This window comes from Watersipora subatra, chromosome 8 (genome assembly GCF_963576615.1).
Source record: "Watersipora subatra chromosome 8, tzWatSuba1.1, whole genome shotgun sequence".
Classification (NCBI taxonomy): Eukaryota; Metazoa; Bryozoa; class Gymnolaemata; order Cheilostomatida; family Watersiporidae; genus Watersipora; species Watersipora subatra.
In genome coordinates, this window is record NC_088715.1 from 24,778,143 (window position 1) to 24,799,829 (window position 21,687).

The window sequence follows — 21,687 nt, forward strand, 5'->3', positions numbered from 1 at the left end:
AGTGATGAAATGCATAGTTGCTTTGTAGAGTGCATGTAATGTAGATATTTTTTGTGTCTACACATAACAATGTTTGTTGTCATTACACATAGTGATGCTACAAATGATGCAGTGCTTTTCCAAATAAACTGAACAATGAAAATTGGTGAGAATCCAAGCATCATCAGCATATGTTTCACATATTATAGACGGAATGGGTTTTTATACTGAGAGTGGTTGTGCAGCTATTTGCTGTTCATGAACCTCCTAGCAACAGTAAAAACCCATTTCATCAACTGAAAGAATCCTGGCTTGCTTATTTCTTGAAAAAACACTTTAAATAAACAATTGGAGACACATCTAAATCTATTTTGTATTTAATAGAAATATTCACATTATACTGAAAATACAATCTTGAAAATGTCTGAAATTCATTACTAGCTTTATAATATTCAAAGATAAAATACACAACATATTTTTCTAAGACTCTACTACACAATAATAAGAACTATAGCAGAGAGCAATATTATACATTGTATATGATGATCGCTAGATATATAGGTGCAAAATCAGAATGTCTACTTATAACACACACAAAATAACACAATACCCAGCATCGACTACAACTGAACTGTTCATAACGTACATCAGCCTATGGAACTTAAGCACCCTGCGTCGCCAGAATCTTGACCCAAGAAAGTTTGCGTTTTAATGTATTGGTGAATTCAACCTGGTTCATGTCTAAGGTGTGTAGCTGTTTCTCGTCCAAGTATTCCTCAACACTCTGAAATGGCTCATTTACTTTCCCTTTTTGATAAAACTCCCAGAGAGTTTTTGCCATCTTTGCAGTGAGGTCAATAAAAAGGTTTTCTACCCAGCCATCTGTAAAGTCCTCTTGGCGTCTTGGTAGTAAGAAATGCTTTTGATCAACTGTCAGACATGGCAATTGCCGATCTGACGGTTGTGACAAATATCTCTGTTTCAAATCGGCAGAACTTTCTTCAACCATCTTGAAAAATTTGGAACCATACTTTTCCCAAATTTTTTCATGACCACTCTTACCTGGTGCACTTGAATATGATTGATGACCGTCATAGCATGGGAATACTATGAAAATGTGCCCACCAACAGAATCAGGTAACTGAGCTTTTGGATTTTTGGCTAGTGGGCGTGCTGGTGCAGATCTTATTTCATCTGTCTCGGCCCGCGTACCTCGGCATATTTGCATGAAAAATAGCACCGGTACAGGCCTGTCCTTTATCATTTTGCTTATTGGTAGAATGATTTCACCAAAATATTTGACCTTCTTGCAGAGGCCCTCCATCGTATGCTCTGAACCACAATCTTCGCCACACTGAGGCTTGGTTAGATCAAAGCAGTACTCATCATCCCCATGCGCCATTAAAAAAACCATTACAAACTTGTAGCTAGCATCGGTGTGTTTTATTTTTTCATACTTTTCTTAAACTTGCTTCATAAATTGTCGGAAGCTCCCTTTGTCAGCTTTTGAACCAGGCTGTAGATTCTCTCCTAACTTAAGGTTGTCAGGGTCTCCTTGTAAGTTGAACATTTTTAACAGCCTTTTCACATCACTTTGATAACTTAACTCATCTTGACTACGTTTGGTTTTGTAGTAGTTAGCAAGGATGACAAAGAGGCCCTTGCCATCACTTGGAATGCCGTACTCATATTTGTCACCCATTTCTTCAGGTTCTGCAAAGAATTTCAAAGTGATCAACAAATAGGAACATTTAAAACTGCTTTCGTACCATAGAAGGAAGATGACTGAAGCAAAGTTTCTGGCATGCCAAAACAGGTATAGTTGTCAAATAAACTGAAAGAAAAGCAAGCTCACATCAGTTCTTTCTCAAACTGTCACACTTTGATGCATAAAAAGCCAAATTCATCTCGCTTCCATGTTTCCTTTTTTGAAACGTGTTATTAGAAGCGGCACCATGCTGATGAACTATTAGCAAATTAAAAACAAGGTCAGCATTTCTTTGACTGCCACTTCTCATGTCAGCAGTTACTAATGATTTGCTTTTTTGATATCAATAAAATATCCCTTTAATAAAAATCTTTTAAGTTTGTAATGACCTTCATATCAAATTAAAGGCAGATGTTTGTTTTTCTTACCGTGTTGATGAAGAGAGCTCACAGCGATGTCCTCTGTTGTAGTTTTACTTGATCTCCTAACTACTTCCCTAAATCATCTTGCACATGAGTAACCTCATTTTATTGCTGGCTCCACCATAGGCACGTATGTATGTAAGGTTTGATTGGTTAAGAAAGAACAAGCAAGAGTACACAACTCCCGATTTGTTAGTCACAATCTTTTTATGCTTGTATATGTGTTTGCTTATTTGAGCTTATGTATGGATGAGTTTATGTATTCATACTAAAGGGGTTGTTGTGTGCAGGTAGGTAAGTATTTGCATATGTGTGTATGTATGGACTATGGATGCACGTACTGCTGTGCTCACATATCTGTGTATGTATATGTGCATATATGTATACATGAGTGTGTGTGTATGTAAGCACATAGCTCTTATGCTCATATGTTTGTACATGTATATTTATATATACATATGAATATGTATATACATAGGTATGCAGGTAGTTATGTACATAAATATGTATATATGCATTTATGTATGTTGGGATGTACACACTTTTAATAGAAAATTAAAAAAAATTATGTAAAACTTTTTGGACATTTGAAACAATGTTGTCCGTTAGATTGAAGACTATATAAATAGTCCTTCAGTAAAACTTTATCTAATACCTTATATCAGATTTTATAAGTTTTATAAAAAAGTCGATATTAAAAGTAGTAAGTATTATTAGTGCCTATAGATTTTTGTGGGTAGTACGATGATGGCAAATAAATTGATCATTCATGTTTGGTTGTAAAGACCATAAACTCAGTTTTATTTGACACAAAATAGAGTTCCATTTAATAGGAGTTTCTACAGACGTTAGTAGTTGTTGATTGAGAAAGAATAAACACAGTAGGAATTGTAAAAACCATCATTATATAATATACCTAGCCAAATTGCCCGGCGTTGCACAGATATTAAAAATCAGCTTATAAACAGTGGCAAAAAATGTACAATAGTTTCCACCCACTTGCCATTAGCCTGGCATACTGCCAATGACCAATTTGAGTAAGCAACTATCCGTATTGTTAAACTTACTAATAAGAGCTGCGAGAGCAACTGTCGGTGACGTTGCACAACAAAGCGGGCTATGCGTATTTTAACCAACATAATAACTCATATCGCCTGATGAATTCATAGCACCTCGTGTAGCTTATCAGGGTAGGTTATTGCTTGGTGAGCGGGAGGTTCCGAGTTCAAATCTAGCACGAAGCGGATGTTTCATTCCTAGTCTTTCATTTTATACATATCTTACACTAGCAATAGAGGAGAACACAATGGTTATGTCAACGAGCATGAGAAGATAATAAATACACCATGCTCTAAAATGGAAGATGCCTTTCATTCGCTTGGTTGCTATCTGCCTGCCTCGCGCAGGTTTCACATCGCGGATGGTCTAGACAGCGTAACACATTGCAATTAATCTGTGATTGCTATCATTGCTTGCCTTCTCTATGCAGAATGTTCATCGTACAAACTACCTCACTTTTGCAATACAGGAGCTATTTCAAAATTAAACGATTCTGTCCACATATAATCTTATTTGACTGTATAACATCTGCTAGCCCTTGTTAGTATATTTTTGAGTAATAACAAGCAAGGAGCTACGTTAAACTGCTAACGTCTGCGTTGACCCGTAGTCAGTATAAAAAGAAAACAAAGTTCGCTTTGGCTGAAGTCTTTCATAATTATTAATAACGCATTCAAAATAATTAATTCACCAATAGCAATTAACAAATGGCCACTAACAAATGGCATACGAAAAAAGCACATTGTTTATGGCAAAGCTTTAATGACATGCCATGTTCATTTACCAATCAATTATACTTATTTATTTTAGTTTAAAGCAAGGTCTAGTTAATTTAATATGTCTGTTATTTTAATTTGGTAAAAAATGGTCAAATGTTGTCCGAGCTCATGAAAATGTTCTCGACAAAGATCAGGAGTGCATCAGAACACTAAATAATTTATTTCAACTATGAACAGTTGTCATCTTTAATGAGTTTTACAAATACAAAAAAGTTAAATTTGCTTAACAGCGTAACAGCATAAATCTAGAGAAGGTGAAAGGCCCGTAACAGCATCACAAGGGCTATGTTTAACTGACTGTAGGAAGTATTATGTTGATGCTGTCAACACTGTCAATAAGGACATCTACTAATTTAGAGCTGTAGAAGAGCGGCACCGGAATCTGCTCTTTTTACGTAATAAACTAAGCTATTTTAACATAAAATTAACTTAGCGCGAAATCATAAAGTACCTGTCTGCAGTTCAACAGGCACTGAGAAAATCTACAAATTTTTCCAACTCCATGCAACAAACACTTTCTCATTGGAATGACAACTCCAACAAAAGGTTAGCTTCACCAAAACAATCCGTCGAAGATCAAGTACGATGTCTACTGAGATTACTGCAAGCAGAAGCTGTGCATGTTTTTAACAGCATTGCTGCACAAGCAATAATCTGCAAAAAAACAAATCTGTGATCTCGGCTGAATTTTTACAGGTCTGGACTCGTCTGATTTCAGAAGCAAGAGAATCTCGACGACTGGAGTCATGCCTAGTTGTAGAGAGTGAGTAAAGGTAGAATGTCATTCCTGTCACAACCAGTAGCCTTTTTTGGGAATCGAACCATGACCTGTTGTTGGAGGGTCAGGCGTTCCACTCCACTAGACAACTAGGCCAAGGCTGGTTTGTGCAAAGCACCATTATAACTAGCATCATCAAGCAATAAAGTGGCCACAACTCCCACTGAGTCATTTTGAAAATCTTGCTGTAATAACTAAAACATAGTTTATGGACTTCTTATTATAGTAAAACTAATAATTTGTTATAGATGTACTGTTATATCAGTCTTTGAGTGTGTCTTTCGAAAATACCAATTTACATTAATACTTAAATAATATATTGTATTATTATATTATTAAATTAAACAAGTTTTACTAGTTTGAAGCTATTATAGAGATATTATGAATAATAAAATTAATGTCAATTGATTGAATGTCCAAGTTTCAGTAGGGTTCACATCAGCAAGACAATATTTCTAAATAGTTCCTACAGGAGGGACTAAAAGTAAAAAAAAATATTTTAAATGATTAAAAATTACCAACCAGTTCATCCATTTTGACATAATGTGTTGGTAAAACAGGATATAAATGCTTAGAATATGAATACATTCTATCAACGACCTATGGAGTTGAGAAATTATAACCTCATGGTTATATTGTATAAAAAACACTCAGGTAACCCACCTAGGTAAAACACAGGCTGTCAAAATCAAACTATTAAATATGTAAACATTGAGAGTGTGGAGAGCGGAAGCTGATCCTGAGGCTGTGGGCTTGGTGGCGATACCACGTTGTGTCGAGCCAGCTTGTATTACATTTGGCTTGATATTCTTATTACTGTTTCCTAGAGGTCTCTGGGGCAAAAGGCGGTCCTCATCATCATCATCATATGGGTAGTTGTTGTAGCCTTGGCCACTACTACTTATTTCAGTATACTCAAAGGGGTAAGGGTTGTATTTATTCTACAAACAGTAAGTAGTTGTTAAACAAGGTATGTACACCTACTTTTAATGAAACAGGTAAAGCTAAGCATATCGACAAAACTAATATATGTTTGTTTGTTCCTAGTTATGATCTGCAATAAAATCTAACGTTACAAGGTACTACGTGCAGTATGTACCGTAGGAAGTTCTTAACTTAGAGGTAGGCGTATAACGTAAACGTTGAGCTTTAGTTAAATGATTTAGCTTACGAAACTTATTCATCGCTAAGTTTTTATCCCTTATCTGTTTCCGGTTTCATTTTCACAATAACTAATAACAAACAACACCGACCTGAGCAAGATCGAGCATTGTATATCTTTCATTCGTTGTTGGAAAGATTTTGGCAAATAGCATATTGGCATATTTATTATTTTGATGTTATCAGCACACCAACTGCCGTATTTGGATTTCAAGAAACAATTTTTTAATATCGTATGATAAAAAAATATTGCAAATGAAGAGAAGTAAAAATCATCGTTTTCTATATCGTAGGGTAAAAAATCGTATAACAGGGTCATTGTAACCTGAGGTCGCACTGTATGTACAATTTTTATTAGCACTGGTGATCATCAATAGAATCATGCTTTTTGTTGCATAGCGAAAAAAAAAACATAAAAAAAACTGAAATTCAGAATTATTGAGTGAGTTGAAAAGGGTGTTTTAAAAGTTGGCTATCTAATAGTATTGCAGAGGAGAGAAGATAGCGAATTGAAGGTTGCAGTAACAGAAAGTTCATAGACTAAAACATACGATGATGTTATGATAATATTTTGGTTTCATGAAATAGAAGACGATATTGATCATGTTTGTGGAAGGATAAATATTCTGGGCATGGTTTAAGCAAAATTGTGACAATGTTTTCTGACTTTTCAGAATTTTTTAAATTTTGATAATTTAGTTAATTAGTTTAATAATGTTTTTTTTGCTTAGATAAATGTAATAAAAGAACCTTTTGAGGTGTTTGATAATGTCACAACCTTGATTGATTCTGGACTTGATAGATGCTGTTGTAGTATATTAACCTAGAATTGTCTTCTCACTAATAGTTGTCTAATTTCCTGTTCCGCAGAATAGCTGGCAAATTTCTTAAATTTCAATGTCATACATTTTGCTATTAAGTATCTGCTGTTAATGTTAAAGGTTATGCTCTAAATTCCCTGCAGTTAATATGAAAAACTATGTTATAAAGTACCTACTGCTAATATCAAAATTATTGCTCTAAAGTACCTGCTGCTAGTGTCATAAGTTACACTATAAAGTACCTGCTGCTAATGTTAAAGGTTATGTTCTAAATTCCCTGCAGTTAATATGAAAAACTATGTTATAAAGTACCTACTGCTAATATCAAAATTATTGCTCTAATGTACCTGCTGCTAGTGTCATAAGTTACACTATAAGGTACCTGCTGCTAATGTTAAAGGATAACGTTGTTTCATAAAGTACCTGCTGCTTATGTCAAATGCATTCTTTATATTGCACAATATTTTGGTTGCTGCTTACCCCATTTTTGGAAGCCGGAGGTCTATACGCCACAGCAATTGGTTTATTATCACCAAAGTTTAATCCTCCTGATCCTTCAGTCTGTTTATCACTGTCCATAGTTCTGTAAAACCAATAAGTTATTATTATTATAGCACTGGATTCAAATTATTATTAAACTTTAATTAAGTGAAAGCCATTCAGGTTGTATAGCTGAGTTTTTATACTTGCATCAAGCATCAAATCAAACCAACTTGATAAAAGAGCATGTTATTTCAGTTTGTTATATTGACATATTTCTGACAGGCTCACGCAGGTGAGTTATACTGAAAAAGGAACATTAAATCATTAAGCGAAACCAACAGCTGAAGTTAAAATGCTCGGCAGAACTGCAATGAAACGTTTCTAAGTTAGTTCTCATTATACAAGCGGCTGTAGAAACTAATACAGCAGACACCCATATACAGTAGCCACCCCTATATGGTATACACTCATACACAGTAGACACTCATATGCAGTAGACACTCCTATATGGTAGACACTCCTACATAGTGGACATCCCTATACGTAAGACTCCCTTACATGGTAGACACTCTTACACAGTAGACGCCCATATACAGTAGACGCCCTTATATGGTAGACCCTCTTACACAGTAGACAACCATATACAGTATACACCCTTATACCTTATATGGTAGACACTTTTACACAGTAGACACCCATATACAGTAGATGTCCTTATATGGTAGACACTTCTACACAGTAGATAACCTTATAAGAGAAACCCATTATTGTGTAAGCTCCACTGAGCGTAAAAACATTACACAAAGTTTTTGCATCGCATTATGTTAAAAGTTCCATATAATGTAAAGCATCAAGTCAGTGCAAATTCTCAAATTTGATTCGATTAACGATAGTCCTATAGATTTCCAAATATTTCTATACTTTTAAGGTTTTTTTCATTAATATTATATTTTTTTATTTCTATCATATGTACATTAACATTATACATTTTTTAACTTTATTTTAAACATAAACAATATTTTTCTCTTGCAGCATAGACCTTCCTGTAGAAAAATTTGAAAAAATCAATTTAAATTGACATTGAAGGTTTGTACTTCCCTTAACTTAACATACAAATACTAGACTCTCAACCGAGTGTAAGTGACAACAAAAAAAAGAAAATTTATCAATAAAAATCAATAATATCACGGGTAATGCATGGTCATTGAATTAAGTTTAGTCTTTTTCATTATAAAGGGCCACAGTTTAAGTTTGAGATCTTAGAATAATAAGTAATCTACATGTATTTTACACTTTGTATGACATAAAATCCTTATAATATAAGCATTCCAGAATGAATTATTCATGTCGGAGGGATGTCTCCTGTAGAAAAAAACAAATAGCAATAAACATGATCATCTAGTCATCTTTTTTTGTTTAAATTGAATCAGGTCAGAATTCAATTTATAGCTGAAATTATGAATTGATTTTCAGAACTTTTGAAGTAGTGCATATTTTGTAAAAATTAAATAGTTATATCTAACCAGTTTGCTAGCTAGTTTGAAGAAATGGCTGAGCAACTCCTCAAAAACCGATAGTGATGCCTGCTTAGATTACTGCAAACAGAGGCTGTGCATGTTTATAAAAACATTGTTGTACAAACAAAGGCTCCATGGTCTCAACTGGACAGGTTCAAGTCCAGTGGCAAGGGAACCTCAATGACTGGAGACATGCGCAGTCGCAAAGAAAAATTTGAAGTTGAATGTTATTCCTGTCACCACCAGTTGCCTTTGTTAAAATTGAACATAAACCTGCCGTTTGTAGGTTCAGCGCTCTAGACCGCTCGGTTACGGTTGGTAGTAGTACTAACTGAAAGTTGTAAACCGATACTACAAATATGTAACAGATATCAATTGAAAAAGACAAATTCACACAGTGACAACTCAACAGCTTGGTAATCAAATCTGTTCAAGGAACAGAAACTATGAACCATATACATGGCTCTAGTCAAACTGCTGAAAAAATTTTTTTTTGATTGGTCACAAAGCATTGACAAACTTATTTTTTGGAAAACTGGCCAGGCTGCAGTTTGACCTTCTTTAATATGCAAGTTTCAATCAATCAGAGCAGACGTAATGCAGTTCCATTGTTCACACCAAACAAATTATCTTCTGCTAATAACCAATAAGAATAATGAGCTTATATGGTTTAGGAGTTGTGTACACATTGCATTACCGTGTGATTAATGTTTTAATACATTCGCATAATACATATTAATGTGGGTGTTTTCTTAAAAAAGATAGTGGTTTCTAAGCTAAAATCCATAATGGTGCATTCAGAACTGCTTAAACTAAAATAAAAACGTTTTAAAATGAAAAATCTTTAAAATGAAATAGTTTGTTGTGCATCATTCACTAGTACCGTTCCCATTATCTGCAAGCACGAAACGGTCTATTTAAATTTGCAAGTAACAAAACTAATTTTAGTTACGTATTTTCGCTGTTTCCATCTTGCGTATGAGGGCAAACTTACGCATCATGCACGTTATAAATATAATGCTCAATAATAATATCATTTATAATATAATATAAATGATCGATCAGATCGTCGAATATAGGAAGCAAAATGTCTGACACAAAAATGAGCTGAAAGCTAAAAAATATTGTTGTTTAGCGTACTTCAAGTCTAAAGTTGACCTTGCAGCTGCCTCAAACTGACCAATAAAAAGTCTAATTGGTTTTGGACAAACTCGAACAATTTGCCTCTCCAATGTTTTTTTAGACATAAATAAACATGTTAAAAATTTACGCGCTTGTTTGCATCAGCAACTTCATATAGACCAGCTTTTTGAATTTCGTTGTATAAAACCTAAAGATGATATTCATTTTGAGTTTTAGCTAATATTTTTCCCTGGAGGACTAATTTTTAGTAAAATATAGGTAGCCAGCTTTTGATGCAAGTTCGTCAGAAGATTTGTAGGTGGAAATTGCATTTTTGAATCACCCAATATAAGGGAGCAGCTTCGGTTCACTGGTATAGGTTCAGGTTTATGATTGGTAGATTGGTGGTTCAAGGCACAGCAAGACTATTGGTGGATAAAGGAAGGGCATCCGATTATGATTACTTTTGTGTCACATCTCATGAGTCACACCAAACCCCATGTCAAGAGGAACACCAATTGCATTGAGAGAAGCCAAAAGAAGAATTGCCTAACGCTACCACATTTTAGAAAATACTAAAAAGCAAAAGTGACTTACTTTGGGAATTCGTTTGTCTCAGAATTCCAGCCGGAGCCGATTGGCAAATCTTCATCATCACCAATATACTTGATGCCTCCTGAACCAGACATTTCAATTGAGTTTTCCCTAGAAAAAAATTCAAATAAAATTTTTTGAGCATTCAATGAAAAAATCACTGAAAGTACGAATCAATAATGTAAACAACTTTGCCAAAAAAGGCAGCTACTCAACCATTATGGTTTCTTCCCTTTCTGATGCAAAATAAATTTTCAATTTTTGCATTATTACTGTGAGATTTCTGTTTAAACACGGTGAGAAGAGTCCAATCAGAAATATTTCTGCATTATTTCTGCTCATCATCTAAAATTTAAAAGCTGCTGTCTCTAAATAGTGCTACCTGTACGTTCACTTGGAACTGCCATTAGTTAATCTCCTGTCATGAGAACGCAACTCCGATTTACAAATCATTTTCATTGTGTGCCTATGCTTCCTTTTTAGTTTTTAAAACAGTTAAGCATGCTTTCTATTTTATTTTGTATTGTAAGTAGTTTTCATGAAAAAATTTAAACACATTCAGAACAGGCACTTTGTCACATTTATTCAGGCAAGCTAACCCTTTGTTGGAGTTGTCATTCCATTGAGAAAGTGTTTGTCACGTAGAGTTGAAAAAAGTTCTAGACTTTCTCAGTGGATGTTAAACCACAGACAGACATTTCTAGTCTAGACAAGTTCTAGACTTTCTCACCAGCTATTGAAACAAAGACAGATGCTTTAAGATCTCTGGCTAAACCATTTCTGCGTTTAAGTGATTCAGTTTGTTATGTAAAAAGAGCAGTTTTCTATTATATATTTTCAGTAGTCTTACAATGGAATTCATTATTCAGAATATTCATAAATAAAATATAAAAAATATTCACAGTCATATTTATTCATTAAGTATGTGCAACTGTTTTGAGATTAGCAGAAAGATATGCTCAGAATATATGCTATTTTTTTAGAATATGTTTTTTTCCATCACAATGTTTCATTGATTCGAGGCCTTTTTACTGATATTTTTTTTATTCCCACATGTATCTATTGCAGTGTTTGCATGACAAGAAGATAAATTTTTCACTATCCTTCCAGAGGCTGTCTGGTTGTTTTTACTGACACACATGAGTCTCCCCAGATATCTCTTGACTATTTACTCTATGACAGCTGGTTCGTCACCAGATGTCCCGACCACCTAACATTCTTGCCTTAAGAACAGGCAGCCACTATAAGCTAAGGCCAGACTACCCTAGGACACTTACATATGTATTCGCCTCATCTAACTTTCACGTTTTCGCGGAGTCATCCTCTCGCGAAAATTTCATGAGCGAAACTAAACTATCATAACGAACGAGCAAAAGCGCGAAATTAAATAGCTTTGTTTATTGATAATCTAAGAACCAAATGGCAGCAAGCGATCAAATTGCATTATCAATTTTGGCCATACAATTCTACCTGCGGTTCACAATTACAAACTAGTCCAAAATTGAAAAATTTTTTCTTACCGGTGAACCGAACCTGAGGAATCTAATTATGTTTGTTCCACTGCATTTATCTTCACATCACTCTATTTTCGCACTCATCAGAGCTGCGAAATTAAGTTGCATCGAAATTTTACTCTGTATGCTACTCACGAAACTAAATACTAGTGAAATATAAGTGTACTAGGGTATCTGGTAATCTAGCCTGTAGTGTAGATGACAATACTAAATCTAAACTAATATTATGGCTAAACTATTTAATCACAATTGTTGTTAAAACTACCCAGCATTCCTGCTTTTGGTTGAGGTCTCTTCCCATAATAAAGCATTTTTAAATATGTTGTGATTTGAAGGGGAAAAAGTAAAAAACTTGTTGAAAAGTGGAAAACCAGAAGTGCTTAAAAATATGAAACATATTTGCAAATATGCTTGAATTTCAAATTCCTAAAACGTAATAAAAAAAGTTTGTTGTTTACAATATACTTAGCATAATAAAATATACCACAGGATATATGTACACGTAAATAGTCTATCCAACTAAGGTTATTGTATAGTTCCACTTTAATGGGTTTACAGTATACATGTATATTAAACTTGATGATGCCGCGAGCCGGTAAATCCAAACATTAAAAGAATGACCACAATATTATATTGACTTCAAGTTTTTTATTCGGGTTTCACTATCATCAAGTTTAATCAATAAGAAGCTTTTTTTATCAAAATATATCATTATTTATACTCAATTATTTGAGACACTGCTTGCAATATTCACCTTCCCTCTAATGCAAGTAGCAAATCAGATAAAATGAGTTGACTTTACTAATTAATATTTTTAAAGCAAAAATTTGTGATAAACTTTTGCATGAAGTACATGTAAGTCAGAAAACTACATCTACATTTGAGTAAAATAACTATGTTTGTTTTACAGTATTACTACCATCACTTTTTTTAATTTTTAAGAAAAAATTATCTGTCTTAATTTAGCTTATATAAAAATTTGAAGTTGGAATAAAATAAAAATAAGTACTTTACATAACTTCATTAACTTACCAAAGCACTTACCATGTACTCAATATTCTATACTTAGTACTACTTACCATGTATATACTTGGGTGCATACAACTGCAGAGTGATTCTTGTCAATTCTTTTTTAATAAATGACCTAACTGTGTTTGCAGATGACCTAATTTTGTCTATAGATGACCTAATTTTTTGTAGGTGCTCTAGTTTTTTCTGTAGATAACCTAATTTAGTTTGCAATTGGCCTAATTTGTCTGTAGATAACCTACTTGTGTTTGTAAATGACCTTATGTTGTCTGTAGAAGGCCTAACTTTGTTTGTAGATGACCTAATTTTGTCTCGTAATAACCTACTTTTGTTTGCCGGTGACATAAATTTGTTTCCAGATGACAAATTGTGAATTTTGTCTCTAGATAACCTAATTTTGTTTGTAGATGACCTATCGTTTAATGAAGATTAATTGACTACAAATATGGTTAGTAATTTTTTTTTAATTGTGTTCTAGTGAAAAACTTTCAGTTTTCTGAAAAATGGTTACCTTGAAATATCATACTCGGTATTGCTATAACTTGGATCAGTGTCTTCTTCCTTCGCTGGGACTACTGCTTCGGTTGTCTTTAAAACCGATACTAAAAATAACAATAAAGATATCTGCTAGCTTAGCAAGTTTTTTGCTTTCTCCCGACAGCCAAACATAAACCAAGGCTAAAGTATATGCATTCTAGCCTTGGTTCCATGCAAAATATGTCTGGCTCAGGGTTGACCGTTGGCTTAGACTTCAAAATGGTATGCTGCCATGCTGTTTGCAGGTAATCAAATAGCAAATTGCTCAAGTTACTTGGAACAATATAGTTGGAATTGTGCATTTAAGGAATGATAACTCTTAATGCATTCACTTATACAAGAACACTGCAGGATTAAAGCGGAAGCAACCAAACTGTAGCAGTTAAGCAAAAGTTAAACTCACTAGTATAAACATAGCAGTTCAGCAATTAGATGGCATCCTTCAAAAGTACGCAAGTATTAGATAGACCAGGTTCATGCGTACTTCTAAAGGACGCCGGCTATATCTATGTAAACTAGGTACAACGAAACTGTATATCCATCTAGCAAGGTCATAATTTGTTTCGAAACTTTTTCAGGTTTTTCCTGCCAAACACCAATAGAGTTCGATAAAGAAACCAGCTTATAATTTTAAGATTTTTCAAAATTTCACTTGAAAAATTTTTTATGAAAGATTGTGATATACAGAAACGTTCAGCGTGTAAGCCATCTGACAGATTACCTGGTAAGAGCGTTACTACAAGCAAACAGTGACAACAAGATAAAGACAACATTTAAGGCTGCCAATTAGCCTGACAACATTGATTCAAATGTGCCATATGCTGTGAGAATAAAGAACAGGAAATAACAGAAAGGTTTCAGGAGAAAAAAACTCCTAAAGAAAATAGAATGATTTAAATTGAATAATAGATAACTTTTCATTTTATGTATACTAAGCTTTACATGCATATAACACATTATATTACAGCATATTGTATACTGATATATTATAGCACAAGGCGTTATGTTTTATAGTGATATATTGAAATTTGTTGCAGTATGTTATAGTGTGGTATGTTACACAACAGTAAATTAAGTTACATAATAATGTATCAAATAGAATATTATTTTTGCTATATTTGATTATAATATATTGTATTATAATAGAATGTATTATAATAAAATATATAAAAAATAATATTCTATTTGATACATGATGTAATTATATTATAACATTTTCTATTATATATATAATAGAATATATATATTATAATATATTATAATATATTATATTATATTCTATTTTATGTTGTAACAGATTATGTTGCTCCAATAATAAGTCTCCATACAGCAATACTGTAGCAACACCAAGGTCCGTCAGTGCCAAAGCATTACACACCTTATTGAAATGCACTATGCTATAATACTTATATTATTTGGCACAACATTAAATTAAGCTTCATAATATTGTATTAGATAGAGTATTATTATACTTTGCTATGTTATATCATATGATAATTTCTTTATATTTCACTTTATTATATCTATATTGTATTATCTGGTATTAATCTATACTACAGCATACTAATAATAATTAATAATAATTGTAACAGAACCCACCATCAAAGTCCAGCCAGTCCACATCTATTCCTAGCTTTGCATTACTAAGGTGTTTTGTAGCCGTATTCAGCTCTTTGATCTGTTCTTCTATGATCGGATTGGGGTTGTCAGGGGACACCCAAACTTCTGGATTCTGTGAGTTAGCTGCCAGCCCATCATCCATGTCTTTTTTAGTATACCTGTGATTATAAATGCAGGCAGGCTGTAAAATCTTAGGTGAGATTTATTTTAGATATACCGAGTTAATGATCTAAAAATTAGGAAGCGTGACTTCACTAACAGCGCTGGTGTTTTTAATAACACAGCTGATTCACCCCAAAAATACAAGTGATATCTCTATGCTGTTTAAATATAAGCTAATAATTATAATGACTTTTTTATTATTTTAATACTATTACCATTGTTACTGTGATTACTATTGTTATTATTATCACAATTATTGTTATTACTTTGTTAGCCTGTTTTTCCTTTACAAAGCTCTTTAGCCGGTCATTGATATTTCTGATTGTCTTCTTTAGTTTCGATTTGTGTTCTTGTTGTCATGGCAACAACTAATAATTAGTTTATTCAGCTTCTGGTTATCTTCTATTTTGGACTGATAATCAATGTTCTAACACACTCGATATCTTCGTGTTCAGACGCATTGGTTTTGGCTTCACAGATATCATTACAATATTGTTATAATTTGTTTTTCTCAACTCTTTGTCTGGTAATATACAAGTATTCATTAAAGTCCCTTCCCTCAGATATGCAATACTTTCGGTAGTATCCTTGCAGATTCCAACATAACAAAAAACTGCTTTGTCTATCTCCTTCCTTTTCATGTCCGACTGCCCTAATTTCTTTTTTAAACTCGTAGTACAGCCCAGTGCTCAAATCACCACAGCTAGCCCATTCACAGACACCTTTCACAATGTCCCTGTTTCTTTAGCCTGTTCCTGGTACTAAGCTCTATTTTCTCTTTCTTTCCTTTCGTTCTTCCATCAAAAGTCACAGAAAAATTTAGCAACCACACAAGATCTAGTTATTTATTTTGCACTAATATATCTTGTTTCCTCTCTATTGACTTTCCATCATCTCATAGGTTCTGCGCTGCGGTTGTCAGTGCCTCAGCTCCTTTTTCACAAATCGGCAGCATTTTTTATCTACTTGTAACAATTCAATAATTCACATAATATGGAACAATATTATAATAAACAACAAAAATGTGTTTATTTTAAGGGGTTCCATAAATGCGATCACCACTGCATGATGGTAAACATAAATCTTACCTTCCAGAGCTATCTCCATTCCAACATTGCCGCGAGCCTTCCGGAGCTGTAACTTTTCCTTCACACATGGAGTCTGATAAACTTGTCCATACATTTTCGATGTTGCTGATTCGAGCCCGAATATCACTTAGCAATAGAAAAGAAAAAAGAATTGAGCTTTACCAACTTAAGATAATTATTCGATTATTTCTATAAATAACTCTATTGTAGCTAACATGCTTCTACATTGCCCAAACTGTAGGAGAGAAAGAAAAGAGGGGAGAGAGAAAGATGTCATTTTAAGTTCCAATTAGTAGTTGGATATAACAGCTCACCTTTTGCACAAAACTCAACTCTCAGTGTGATGGTAGAAAATTAATTACATTGCACCTCTGTCCTTTTCCAAGAAGGTTGAAGGTACAAAACAAATCTTTCATTTTGAAAATATTTAATCATCTCCTCAAAGAGGTCTAAACTATTGGCAAAGGTGAAATAAACTTAAAACTGAAAATTTATGCAAGTAGAAGTTGATTATACCTGACTAAGGTGTTGAGAGTTCCTTTCTTTTCAGCTAATGTTTTAGGTCGCTGTTGCTGTTTTGAACGAGCTCTTCGTTTATTTCTTCTGCCTGGAGGAGGTGGTTGTCCACACATCTTTGATGAGAACACCTAACATTAATATTAAATTAAAAATTAATTATTAAATAAATATTAAAAAGCATCATGTAATTGGTCAAAACTGGTTTCGTCATTAAGAAACAAAAATTTAATTAAATACGGTATATGTGATTTGAACTAACAGTAACTCCAAAATAAATTTCAGGAATGATACCAAACCAGCAAGCTGCCTGTTACGAATGGTCATTATTACAAAGCCCTACTAAAACCAATTATTATAGCACGTACTGTAAACAAAAAAACTTGTTGGACAAAATAGAATCAAAACCTTCAAGTTTTGTATCAGAATCTATTTAACTTAGAGAAATTATCCGAGTAATAACTTACGTACACCTGTACTTTTGATCACGCTTAGTAGATCTATTCCTTCTCACTCGCTAAGTAGACATCGCCACAAAAATACTAGCAAAGTCATACTTTTTGAATTACAAATTACTGTACACCCTCACCATGACTCCAAATTAGAAGTCCGAAGCAGATAAAAACCCAGAAAGCCAGAGAAATTGAGTGTCTATATAAAGAAAACATTAATGATGTGCAACCGAACAGTGCATCTTTGTTTCGCTTTTTACATGCATATTTTCAATTTTTCATATTTTTTAATCGTGTGCTGAATAGTATTTTCAGTTTCAAGTAAAAATCTTGTGTAATATATTTTTGTTCGCTACTGGATTTTACTAATTATTAATACTACTAATTTCTTACTGCGAGAGAGTATCGAATATCGAACATAACGTCTGCTTAACATGTTCTTATGAGTATTGTCACACAAACAATGGCTCTGTGATTTTGACTGGACATGTCTGAGTCCAGTGACAAGGGAACCTGGGCAACTAAAGACATGACCAGTCGCTGAAAGCAATTTAAAGTTAGATACAATTTTTGCCACCACCAGTGGCCTCTTTTGGGTCAAACCTCAATCTGTTGTTTGCAGGTCAGGTGTTCCAAACCACTAGGCCACAGCTGCTATCAATTATTGTATTATTGTTTAATTTATATTATAATAAGCGGTAAGTATTGGATATTTTGCATACACTAAGAATGCTCTACAAAAAGGCCAAAGATCAAACATTTGAGTTGGATTTAAACCTTGAAACATAAATTCTTGAGTGAACTTTTTGAATGTTTAATGTCCGATTTACAACTGCATTGACTTACAACCAGTTTGTCGAAATTAAATCGGTTTCTCAGATAGTGACTGTACATTAAATAAGTGAGAAATATTTACAGTGCGTTATGCTGTAACTAATAATAGTTAGATGATTACCTTGTCACTTATAGGCTTGCTACTGCCATGGTACTCCATAATGGATTCAGAGATGAGATCTTTTAAGGGGGTTATCACCACTTCAACGTTAAAAGACCCTTCTCCTTCTAGTCGTTCAGCCAAACCGTTCATGGCAGCTGCATAAAAAGGAGTATTGGATTGAGTTAAGTATAAAAACTGTTTGAATAAAACAAGTGCAGAAAAATACCACGTAAAATAAAAGGTACTCAAAGATTGAATCAAAAGGGGAAAAAGGTTTTCAAGCTCGAAAGGAACTCAAATTTTTGCCACAAAAATCCTTTGTTTTGAGGAAATACATTGTAAATAAAGCTAGCCAGTTTCAGTCATGCTCAATTTAGTTCAATCGAATGCGATCAAATACAGCTGCCACATGCAAAGAACTGGTACGACCTTGTATCAAAAATTGTTGTAGAAAGTGAGAGCAAGATTCAATTTAGATGGGATAATATATTATTTACAAATTAGGTTGCAATTTTATTACAATTTATTAATAATATGGATTTACTACAAAGTGACCCATTCTAGAATTTAAACAAAAAGCAGAAAGGGTGTTGTTATTATGTATTATTTCAAAATAATCGCTTTTGTTGTCAATCGTGTTTAGGCAAATTATGACAAACAGAAGCGAATCTTTTTCTATGTATTTTTTATCAGCTTCTAAAAGCTTTCTTCAGTTTGCTAAATAACACCAGGTTACTAGTACATGCTACAAGCTAAATGTGGACTTCGGTTTTTTTAATAAATTGAGACGTAAAAAAATCAGAACTTACGCTAAGGTTAGTTTGAGATGAGAGTAATTCTGCACACTTACAGTTTGCAAATGTACTGAGATCTTTTATAAATGTCCATAAGTTGCAAAAGGTGAAATGGAACTTACAATGACAAAATTGTGAGTAAGTTTTTTTCTTTTTACATTCTGGAGGTACAATGTAGATACAGTGCTGTGTAAAATAAACTGGACCCCTTAACTGTAAAACTGAAATTCTCATTTGCAACATGGTTACTCACTGTGAATTTAGTCAATAGCCATAAAATATATATTAAATTTTTTCCAATTTTGCTATATCAAATATATAACCTAAACAGCAATAAAATTGTTTTTTGAATGATTATTTTACATAAGCTCTAAACATTTCATTTTTAATGGTTGTTGTACAGATATGATCACACCACATACAGTTTTATTTGCTATTGTCAAGTCATATACATGTATACGACTTGTATAGAAGCAATTAAGAGCAATTTAAACAAAATTTATTAGACTTTATGGAGTATGCATCTGAAAAAAATATTTTTCAATTAGGTTTATAATTGAAGAAAACATTATTCAATTATTCTTTGTTGTAATTCTTTATAATAAAGAATAATGGTTATAATTATTTTTTATAATAAAAAAGAATTATTATAATTTATTATAATAAAAATTAATAACCCCTTTATTAATCATTATTATTATTTATTATAGTAAAGAACCATTAACCCCTTTACTATCAATAATAGTTAATAAAGGGGTTAATTGTTATAATAAATTATAATAATTAATCCCTTTATTCTTCAAATTATAATTTAGGAAATATTTTAAACATGCTTTAAAAATGTATCAGTAGAAAACTCACCAACATATTTAACCCAGCTGGACTTGAGTTCAGCATGGTTAGCGAGACAACCTTTCATTACGTTCATGCAGTACTCATGACAAGGTCTGAGTGAGTTGAGGCCTTTACAGAGAGAACAGAAGGACTGTTTTGTGTAGGCCTCTATACAAGATTCCGTGGGCTCCACCTAAAAAGGTAATCAACCAGCTAGGTATACAAATGGGGTAAATTAAATAATGTAACTTACTAAGAGTTGTCCTTTCAAATATTCAGTGAAAAGATAACTCCTTTTGCTAAAACTAACTAAGAATGCCATAAAACTTTTAATTGAACGCCATCTTTATTTGAACGCCACTATAAGAGAAAGACTTAAAAATAGAACGCCACCTATAAAATTGAATGCCACCCCCATTTGACCGCCACTTTGACATTCTTTGATGTTTACGAATCCATAATAGCAAGTGATCAGGAGAAAAGTTTAAATAATTGTACTATTAATGACTAGATTACAATAGCAAGTAATCCTTTTATTGTTTTTGTTTGTATTGAGTGGGTTTTCCAACTCCGAAGCTTTTTTGGTTTTTTTAGTGAATTTTTAAAAGCATCACCATAAAAATAATAAATAACTATATTAGGCAAATAGTAGTTCATTTGTGAAATTTATTTCACTTTGAAGAATGTAAAAAGCTGTTTCCATTTACAATGGTTCATGAATGACTAGTTTTAAGCTAAAAGTTGTGCTTAGTGCGCATGCGGCTAAAAGTTTATTACTATTTGTGCGAAATGCAATGGCGTAGGTTTTGCTCAGCCAAAAATTTGTTTGGATGCTAAAATCAACTAATTCGACAGTGCAGAAAACGAGTTGAAGTTAGAACACACTGTAAAAGGCATTGAATGACCAGAAAAATATGAAATGGTTCCGAGCAAAAGCGACGATCAGTATGCAACTGGGTGAGAAAACGATGCTAATATTTTTGTTTTAAAAATTTATATATTTGTTTCAAAATGTTAATTTATGCTGCTGTAAGTATTATAATTTGAGTTTATGTTCTTTGTTCTTATATATATTTGTAGCATTTAATAGATTATATTATTATATAACTTACAATTTTGCCGATTGTTGGCATTTTATTTGATAGCATAATAGAGGTTATATAAAGTTTATGATGGATCGACACTCGTAACTCCTCTTCTATTGCACATGAAAAGCCAGTTTTGGCTGCAAACTGTAGCTAACATATCAATGAGCTTATATGCCACATTGTTAAATATAGTTATAAAATGAAAATATGCCTTCAAATTTAGAATGAAATACAAAATTGAAAGCTTCAACAAATTGCAAAGCAGGCACATGGCTATAATATTATTGCAGGTGAATTGTAAGCAATAGATATCAACTGGTAAATATTTCTCGACTTCCCAATGCATATTTATTTTATGGTCCATGACAAGTTGGAGTTAAGTTATCAAATTTTTTGTATCTGAAAAGAAACTCATTGTTCTGCCAAAAGGAGAGTGCAAAACATAGAAAACACTTGCTTTGCCAGTAAAAGTATTAAATTTATCTTCCCAAAATTTTAAAAATACAACATCGGGCTTTATTTGAAATAAGACAACTCCAAAAGGGCTTTATTTGAATGCCACCTTCATTTGACTGCCATTATAAGCAAGCAATTGAAAAATAGAGCGCCATGAAGTTCAAATAGAGGGTTTCAGTAACCAACATTTGAGTGATTTTCTGAAGTTAAAAAAAATAAGACAACTCCAAAAGGTAA

General features: G+C 33.0%; 1 protein-coding gene across 3 annotated transcripts in view; it reads right to left on the bottom strand.

Annotated features, from left to right (window-relative positions):
• Nucleotides 1-261: 261 nt before the first annotated feature.
• The window catches only part of LOC137402174 (glypican-6-like), a 70,958-nt gene continuing 49,532 nt past the window's right edge, over nucleotides 262-21,687 (bottom strand). Inside the window, exons 6-16 of one of the 3 annotated variants that reach the window (XR_010979482.1) lie at nucleotides 19,934-20,099; nucleotides 18,297-18,433; nucleotides 16,890-17,020; nucleotides 16,374-16,499; nucleotides 15,103-15,281; nucleotides 14,225-14,239; nucleotides 13,478-13,568; nucleotides 10,427-10,534; nucleotides 7,188-7,290; nucleotides 5,266-5,666; nucleotides 262-275 (exon numbers count right to left, since the gene is read on the bottom strand). Coding sequence is in view for 2 of the 3 variants with exons in the window: in XM_068088654.1 (XP_067944755.1) it covers nucleotides 5,376-5,666; nucleotides 7,188-7,290; nucleotides 10,427-10,534; nucleotides 13,478-13,568; nucleotides 14,225-14,239; nucleotides 15,103-15,281; nucleotides 16,374-16,499; nucleotides 16,890-17,020; nucleotides 18,297-18,433; nucleotides 19,934-20,099 (1,347 nt within the window). In the remaining variant the exon portion in view is untranslated. Of the gene's footprint in view, nucleotides 276-5,040; nucleotides 5,667-7,187; nucleotides 7,291-10,426; nucleotides 10,535-13,477; nucleotides 13,569-14,224; nucleotides 14,240-15,102; nucleotides 15,282-16,373; nucleotides 16,500-16,889; nucleotides 17,021-18,296; nucleotides 18,434-19,933; nucleotides 20,100-21,687 lie in introns of those variants that run through there. The other 2 variants (XM_068088654.1, XM_068088655.1) reach the window with 2 other exon arrangements.